At 54.4% G+C, this 9,156-nt stretch overlaps 1 protein-coding gene across 1 annotated transcript in view; it reads right to left on the reverse strand.

Moving 5' to 3' along the window:
* LOC306656728 (dynein regulatory complex protein 11-like) overlaps window positions 1-8,816 on the reverse strand; it is a 55,776-nt gene extending 46,960 nt beyond the window's left edge. The window contains exon 1 of the mRNA XM_079132289.1: window positions 8,461-8,816. Within this exon, the coding sequence (XP_078988415.1) occupies window positions 8,461-8,471 (11 nt within the window). The 5' untranslated portion in view covers window positions 8,472-8,816. The remainder of the gene's footprint in view (window positions 1-8,460) is intronic.
* Window positions 8,817-9,156: the final 340 nt, after the last annotated feature.

The following is a 9,156-nucleotide window of genomic DNA, read 5'->3' on the forward strand; positions in this document are numbered from 1 at the left end:
ATTCCTAGTCTTTGAGGAATCTCCATTCTGCTTTCCACAGTGGTTGTACTGATTTATAATCCCACCAACAGTGTATGAGTGTACCCTTCCCCACATCCTCGCCAGCGTTTGTCATTGGTATTCTTGGTGACTGGCATTCTAACAGAGGATGGAAACTCGAGGTCATTTTGATTTGCATTCCCCTGATTGTTAAGGATGTCAAACATTTCTTTCACATATTTGTTGGCCACTTGTTTTCCTTCCTTTGAGAAATGTCTGTTCAGTTCTTTTGCCCACTTATTGGCAGGATTGTCCTTTCGGGGTGTTAAGTTTTTTGCGTTCTTGTATCTTCTGCATATCAATCCTACCAGGGGAAGAGCTGGTGGAGACTTTCTCATTCAGCGGGCTCTCTCTTCATGCTCCTCTTTTGTTTGCTGTGCAGAAGCCTTTTAATCTGACGCCATGCCACTCGCTGATTCTTGTTCCCATTTCTCTTGCTTTAGGGATCTTGTTAAGGAAGTCAGTGCCTGAGTCAAGATGTTGGAGTGCTGACTGTATGTTTTCTTCCAGAAGTTGCAAAGTTTCTGGTCTAATTTCCAGGTCTTTGATCCACCTCGAGTTGGTTTTCGTACATGATGAGAGACAGGACTCTTGCTCATTCTTCTATGTACGGACATCCAGTTTTCCCAGCACCATCTGCTTAGAGGCTATTTTTTCTACAACAGTTTTGAAACCTTTGCTGAATATTAGATAACTCTCTATGTGGCTCTGCCTCTGTAGCTTCTATTCTGTTCCGCTGGCCTTCATGTCTGTTTTGGTGCTTGTACCATGCTGTTTTTATTACTGGAGTTCCATAGTATAATTTGAGATCAGGTATTGTGAGGCCTTTAGCATTATACTGCTTTGGCAATACTGAGTCTTTTATTCTTCCAAATTTTAGGACTGCTTTTTCTAGTTCTATGAATGTCATTGGTATTTTGATGGGCATTGCATTGATTATATTGCTTTTGATAACATGTCCATTTTGACAATTCTGCCTATCTACAAGCATAAGAAGTCCTTCCATCTTCTAAGGTCTTCTTTACTTTCTTTTCGTCAGTGTTCTCTGACTTTCATTATAGAGGTCTTTTACCTCCTTGGTTTGATTTACTCCCAACTATTTTATTTTTTTGAGGTCATTGTGAACAGAATAGTTTTCCTGATTTCTTTCCCAGCAGATTTATTACTGGAGTATAAGAAAGTTATTGACTTTTGTATGTTGATTTTGTATCCTACTGCTTTGATAAGTTTATCAGCTCTAGAAGTTTCTGGTGGAGTATTTGGGTCTTCTACATACAGCATCATGTCATCGGCAGACACATAATTTAACTTCTTTTCCTATCTGTATCCCTTTCATTTCTTTTTCCTGCCTGATTGCTCTGGCTAGAGTTTCGAGAACTATGTTGAATAGAAAAGGTGTAATAGTAAAAATGTAGACATAACCCCATGTCTGTCAGCAAAGGGGCAGATGAAGGAATTGTGGCATATTCACCAGTTGCTGTGTATGTCACATGGAAGTGAAAAATGGGTGAATGAACTTGAGCTAAAGGCATCACCCGTGAGCTTCAGGACCACAAGGGAGGGACACAGCCAGGTGCAGCCGTGGCCTGGGGCTGAGCCTCGCGGCCTGCACGCCAGGCTCCCTTGCCTCATGCTGGGGTTGAGTGGTGGGAGAAGATGGTGAGGCGTGTGCAGTCTCGCTGTCGCTCTGGTAGGTAGCAGAGGGCGGCAACCAGCTGTTGCCAGACCTGGCACAGGACACCGCCCTGCTGGTCTCCCTTGACTCTGTCCATGGCCTCACCTCTGGCTGCTTTACCAGACCTTTAGGGTCTGCTTGACCTGTGGCACCCTGACCTATCATCTGGTCATGGTAGAGATAAATGAGGGCCCAGCTTTAGATGGGGTCTGGCTCTTTTATATCCAAGAGCTGGAGGTCCACAGGGTGTGGGAAGGGACCTCCCCATGGTGACAGGGTGACAGGCCTGTCACTGGTTTCCTTGGGATGAGGGGAATGGCTATCTGAGTTGCTCCCTGTGCTTAGGGGAGAGCGTAGTCCCTCCCCTGGCTGAGGATGGACCAAGGGGGCCAAGGGCACTTGATCCTCCTGCCTGCCCATTCGGGTGCCCTGTGCCTGGCCTCTGGACTGCCTTCCACAGCGGGAGCCACCTGCTCCCTAGGCTGTGCTAAGGGCCATGGGAATGCCCCAGGGTGGACCTACGACCACCCCTCTGTTCTCAGCCCCCTCAGGAAGACCAGGGCTCCCCGCTTCCTGAGGAGCTGCTGGGGAGGCCAGGGGGCCCAGGCCTGCCTGCTGCCCTGCCTCCACTGACTCTCACTCCATGAGCTTTCCCTCCCTTCCTGATAGCTCTCGTCACACGCTCAAACGTTCCTCTTGCCACCCTGAGTTCACAGCCTTGTCCATCCTTTATTGACCCTTGAGGCAACTCAGGAGGAATGCAGATAAACTTACTGTCCAGCCGCCCCTCCCCAGCCCTCGGCCCACCGTCATCACTGAGCACTGCCCAGACCTGCCACCGGCCCTTCCTCCAAAGCACTCCAGACTTTCCCGAAAGCAAGAAATTGCAGGAATCACTTACTGAAGCAGTGATCACAAGTGGTTTTTTCATCTTCTTGGCCAAAAGTTTAAAGTGCACCTTGATGTGAAAGTGTTTCAAGGTTCAGGTGACAATGATGGTGACTTCAGTCTTTATACTGTGAGCCTCTGTTCTGAGTGCTTTACATATGCTAACTCAGGTTATTCTCCCAGTGTCCCTGTGAGGCAGGTACAATTACGCCCCAGGAGGCCAGAGAAGTTATTGCCCCAAATCATACATCTGAACGCAGGCTCTGTACCTCGGCAGTTGGCTCCAGAGACCATGCTCTGGCCACTAAACTTTCTACTTTCTGCTCATCAGGAAGAAAGCAACTGAGGGTGACAAGACATGGGTACAGGTGTGGTGGCCACAGACGGAGAGATTCGAAGCAACAAAACCCTCCCCCAGCCCCAGCTCCCCCGTTAGGACACTGAATTCGGCCCCTGGCACGCAGCCCAGGGTGCTCGAGCATGAGTTCTCAAAACTCAGTCGTGTTTAAAAGACACTGTGAGTGAAGGGCATTCTGCAAGGCGGCTCATTACAGAAGGGACGTTACTACGGGAAGTTAGGACCCTACTAGGGCGGGGCATTTCACTCCTCGCATAATCTGTGGTTAATAATCATGTCACCGGCCAACAGCAAAAACTGTCCTCAAAAGAACAGTGACCACAAAGGCAAGGCTACACCTGTTCAAGCACCTGGAATATTCCGGCAGGAGGAGGCAAAGCCATCAAGTCAAGGATGATTGGCAGGCTTTGCAACACCATACATAGCAACTCGTCAAGCATTGGGCCCTGGGAAGGCAAAGCCCTGGGGGGCATAAAAAGGGGGGCACAGCACTAGCTTGCCAACACCCAGGCTCCAAGAACCTGAAAGGGACAGCAACGTGCTGTGGTCATGACCTGCGGGGCACACAGGCCACACACACTGAAGGGCTCTGCGCTGTAGCACAGAAACAAAAAAGTGCTCTATTCACTTTCTGAACGAAATAGGGGTGGGGCCTCAACCTGGCAGGACAGCACAAGGAAAAGTATGGGATGATTCCACCTGAACTCAGCTCTCACAGACAGAACACAGCGCCACACAGAAGGCCTCACTCCTCTAGCCAAGGCCAAGAGCCCAGGTGCCCTCAGTGTGCGCTGGGAGCCCCACCCCTCAGCAGAACAGTGAGACCTGGGCTTATTCCCACAGATGCTTGATGAAGTTCTACTCGCAGCCCACGCCTGAGTGAGAAGCTCCCTCCACAGACCCAGGAGCAGACAGGGGTGGCCACAGTGCTAGAACCAGGGACCAAGGAGAGCTTCTCCAGAGAAATGCTGGAGATGCACCTCAAATTTGAGGAATAATTAAAGAACAGAGCTACAAAAGATTTTTAACACACTATTTGTAAAGGACACAACTGAAAATTCAAGGAATTCAGTAACAGAGTCAATTAGCACTGCAGAGTTGAAAGACTTAGACAAAACCCATGCAATCTCAATGCAGGGAGGGAAATGAAAAATGAAATCCCATTGACAGTACCAATAAAGAACATTAAATATTTAAAAATTACCATGGTGGGAGCCAGATAAGACCTCATGAAAGAAAATTCTAGACTGCAGAATATCAGAATAAGCAGAAGGTGGTCTCTGGTCCTGCCCGAATTCTTAAACATGGGGTGGGACAGATAGTGCAAGATAAAAGGTGTCTTATCAACTTCACATGCGGTAAGGGTGCCGCTAAGCCAGAAGGCTGCCTGCATGGGTGCAGGAGGGCAGTGTGAAGGGCTAAGGGGACTGCTGCTTCCCCGGGGACCCACGCTGCAGCTGCTGGGGGCAGGCCAGCCCAGAGCCCAGCTGCAGCTAAGTGTACTCACGCAGGGGCTTCCTCTGGTGGAGGTGCAGGAGGCCCCTAGGCCACTGCAGAGCTGGCCCTCATGGAACTCCTGGCCAGCGGCAGTCTGGTGGCTGAAGCCTTCCAGGTTCTGCCCTTGGGCTTCAGACTTTCTTCCTAGCCTGCTGCCTTTCGAGGGCCCCTTGTCTGGAGGGGTCAGGAGAAGGGTTGATGGACGATGCCCAGGGTCTGTGGGCACAAGCCCTGCGCCTGTTTCCTCAGCTCTGAGAGAGGGCTCCATCTCCTCGGCCAAGCCCTGTTCTCCAGGGTTGATTCTGGCTTCTGCCTCCCTGCCCAGCTCCGTCCCTGTCTCTGCTTCTCCACATGGCATTGGCTGGCCACCCTGTCACACACTGGACTGCCAGGGGCCTGGCCATCGTGCCTCAGCCACACCAGCCTGTGGAGCTTCCAGGACCCAGCGTGGACCTCATTGTGCCACAGGCTCCAGGAAGGGAATGTGGCTCGGGATCATGGCCAGATGACTTTGGGCAGGGCATCGCTGAAATGTCATCACACGCCATCGAGCGCCTGTTCAAGGGCGCAGTTCAGGGGTTTCCATCTGCTCAGTGTTGTGCAACCACCACCCCCTCTGACTCCAGGGCATGTCCATCACCCCGAAAGCAGCCTTGCTCCCTAGGCCGCATTCCTCCCGCCCCCGGCAACCCAAATCTCACGTCTATCTGCCTTTCCTCCACATTCATGGACAGCTGCTCTTCGACTTGCGAGGGGGTTGCGTCCTAAAAATAACCCGGATAAGCTGATGTGCTGAGCAGAAAGTGCACCCGAAACCCCTCAACTACCACCCTCCCTAGCTAGAGAGGGTCAGCCGTCCCCTCCCGGTGGCAGGGCCGACGAGCTCCACTCCAGGTGCTGCCCAGCAGCCTTGAGAGGTCCGAACCTGGTGTCGCCAGCCTGGGAAAGGCTCAAATTCAAAACCAGAAGGACAGGTCATGCTGGACGCCCGTCACTTCCACTCCACGGCAAGGCCGAGAACAAAGTCATTGGCGGAAGACGTGTGAATGGGGACATGGAACAGGTGGCCCTGTGACTGGCCCCTTTCACAGCACAGCTTTCAAAATTCATCCACACTGTACCGCGAATCAGAATGTCATTCCTTTTACTGCCAAGCAATTCTCCACTGCGTGGGGACCCCCAGTGTCCTCCACTCAGCCACGTTTGCCACTGAGGATGGTGCCGCCACACGCGTTTCCGCACTGGCGTTTGTGTGGACGCGTGTCTACCTTCCTGGTCTCGGCGAGGTGATTTCTCAAGGTGAAAATGCCACAGGTTTAAAATAGAAGCCAGGCGCCACGGTACAGGCTTGTAATCCCAACCACTCCGGAGGCCGAGGCTGTGGGACGGCAGGCTCGAGGCCAGTCCCAGCAACCTAGCAAGACTCTCCAAATAAAAAACAAAGAGAGCTGGGGGTGTGGCCCGTGGCCCAGTGCCCCGGGTTCGGGCCCCAGTGCTGAAACTCAGTGCTCTAGGTTCATAGCAGATGCCACCAGGGCCCGTTTCAGAGGGTGTCCATGTGAGGCCGCCACCTCTCCTCCTGTGCTCACGCCTCCTGCAGTGGCAAACCTGAATAATGACACCTGCTCAGAGGGTTACCGTGGGTCAGGGTAAGAGATGGGACAGTGCTCCTGAGACTTTGAAAGCACCTGGCAAAGAGAAGGCAGCATTCACCCATGAGACTCAGCATTCTGTACAAGTAGGATGATTTTGGAGGTGGCCGTGTGACCTAGAAAGGTGACAACATTTGAGGTCAGGAGGGGAAGACCGAATGTGACAGCTGGAAGGCCCAGAGGCGAGAGGGAAGGACCACCTAGTGGGAAGCCTGCACGCTGGCCACCGCGGGTTCTCCCGTCTTCCACACGTGGTAAGACCTGACTGCGGTGACGTCTGGTGTGTGTCCTCTGGAATCTCCACCCTCTTGCTCTAAAGCAGCCCTGACCCTCCGGGGTGCTCTCTGAAGGGCTGGCTCTCCCCGACAGCTCTCCCGACCCTGGCTGTGAGGCTGGGCCGGTCCCCTTCAGGTCACCCCAGGCCGTTCCCCCTCCCAGCACTCCCTCGCTTTGAGGACCACTTGTTGGTTGACGTCACGGCTGCCCCTCCGCATGGCCTTCATCAGCATCCACCTTTGCAGGCCACCTGGGGCCTCTCCCCACCCTGCCAGCACCTGGAGCTGTCCACTGGGTCCCAGGTCCCTCCCTCCCAAGGTGGCACCGCCTCTCCTTCTGTCCCACCTGTCCTTCTTATTTCTGGGCCACTACCTTCCGCAAGTAAAATGCTGTTGCTTTCCTGTCTTTAAGGACAGGCTGTCTCTGATGTTCACTGCCATCAGCCCCCTTGGCAGAAAGCCCCTGCAGAGATTCACCCCGATGAGTCTCTGCTTCCTCTCTTCTCACTCTCCTACACCCTCTGCAAGAAATCTTCCTGTCCTATTGCTCCGCTGAATCAGGGCCTGCCAAGGTCACCGCTGAACTCCTGGTTCCTAAATCAGTGGTGACTCTTGGTTCTCCCATCTTGTCTCCAGCAGCATGTGACAGCACCCTCCTCCTGGAAATACTATTTCCCCCACCTGGCTTCCAGGGAACTCAACCTTTGGATTTTGCTTTGGTTTTTTTGCTGATGTGTCCTCCCTGTCTCCCACCATGGGTGACCTGAGGCCTGTCCTCATCCCTTCTCCGACCTATGCTCATTCTATATCTCTTAAAGACTATCCTATGCTGACAGCTAAGTTCCTGTGCCACACACAGAGCTCTGTGTGAACCCAAGGCCTGAGTGTTCAGCTGCACTGAACTGGTCTCCCCCAGCCCCTGCTCAGATTTTCTCATGTGACAGAGAGGGCTGCAACAGCAAGACGTGGCTGGAGCTGCAGCTCTGGGGCCACACCCTCCACCTGCTGTATGAGCTATTCGCCTCTGTTCCCAAGCTCCTCATCTGCAGAATGGAATTATAACATCCTACATTATGGACTGGCTGTGGAGAAGAAAAGTGGTTATATTTCAGGGACTTCGAACAGTGGTCCCTGAGTCAGCAATCCTGTTTGAAATTACTGTCTTGAAGACCAAGCACGGTAACTCAGGCGCAGGTGCTGTGCTCATGGCGCATGCTGGGGGCAGCCTCTCAGCACCTCCACCAGGGCTTGGGTGGAAAGCAAAGGAAGGGATGCTCCCTCAAGATCTTTCTTGACTTAAGTGTTGGGACCCAGGTTGTTATGGTTTACATGTGGTGTTCCCAAAAGCTCATGTGTGAGACAACGCAAGGAAGTTTGGGTATATTAAGGATTGGGTTATATTCTTAACCTAATCAGTGAATGAATCCCGCATGGGATTCGCTGAGTGGTAACTGGAGGCAGGTGGGGCGTGGCTGGAGGAAGTAGCTCATGGGGGCGTGGCTATGGGGTGTATATTTGTATCTGGAGGGTGGAGTCTCTCTGCTCCCCAAACATGACGCGAGCTGCTTCCCTCCGCCACACTCTTCTGCCAGCCATGATGTTCAGCCTCACTTTGTGCCCTGAGGAATGGAGTCTGCGCTCTTTGAACTGAGATTTCTGAAACTGTGTGCCCCCAAATAAACTTTCCTCCTTTACAGTTGTTCTGGTCAGGTCCTTTAGTCACAGCAGCGAAATAGCTGACTAAAACATGGTATTTACACAGGAAGCCATTAATCACTGTGGACGAGAACAGAGATGCCCTCAACCCCAAGGGCGGCGGGGGCATAAGGGAGGACCTGGCTGGAGCTCCTCCTCTTCCGGGGAGGGGGAGCTAAGAGTGCCTTATTCCCTGCCCACAAGAAGCTGATCCTCCGCTCGCAGACACACCTGATTTTGCTACAAAGTAACAAGGAGGGGAGGGCGGTGGAGCGGAGGGGCAAAGGGGAGAGGGGCCGGAGGAGAAAAGGAGGAGCGGGACAGGCCATTCTGGCCGAAGTCCACCGTGGCCCTGGCCAGGGCTGGGAGCCCACCACTTACGCGTTCGACATGGCGGGCTGCTTCCCCTCCTTCCCTCGCCCGCCGGGACACTCCTCCTTTGCCCTTTGCAGGCTGGCCACTGCCGGTGGGCACCGCAGGTCGCGGTTCTCGGGGGGGGGGGGGGAGGCTGGGGACGGGGCAGCCTCTCACTCTGGGCAGCGAAGGCCGGGGCGGGAGCTAGGCGGCCGCAGGGCAGAGCCGGCTCGCTGGCTGCCTGCGCCCAAGGCTCGGAACCTCGCCGCTGCTCCGCCGCGAGGCCGTCCTAGCAACGGGACGCTGCGCCTGCGCAATGCCGTCCCGCGGTCCGCGCGGCCGGCGTCTCCGTGGCAACCGCGCGGGGCGGCCGCAGGAAGCGGGAGGGGTGCTGGGCGGAGCCGGCCCGGCGCCCCGCGCCCGGCGCCCCGCGCCGCTGTCAGGCCGCTCAGCCTCGCGGCCTGCGGCCAGGGCTGCCTGCGGCCAGGGCTGCCTGGTCTGTCCCAGTCCTCCCGTCCCCGTGCGGGCGAGGGAGCCATTCGCGGTTCTCTGTGCTGGGCATCTCTCTGGGGCCAGGCGCAGACGCTGCCCCCGGGCCGTGGTGACCGCCAGCGAGGCCCACCGTGCCCTAAGGTGAACTGCCTTGCGGATGCTCATGCTCGTTATCGTCGCCATGAGTGCTTCCCGGGCCCTTTCTCTATCTTAGTGACCATGGGGACTTAG

This window comes from Sciurus vulgaris, assembly GCF_902686455.1.
Source record: "Sciurus vulgaris genome assembly, chromosome: 3".
Taxonomy (NCBI): domain Eukaryota; kingdom Metazoa; phylum Chordata; class Mammalia; order Rodentia; family Sciuridae; genus Sciurus; species Sciurus vulgaris.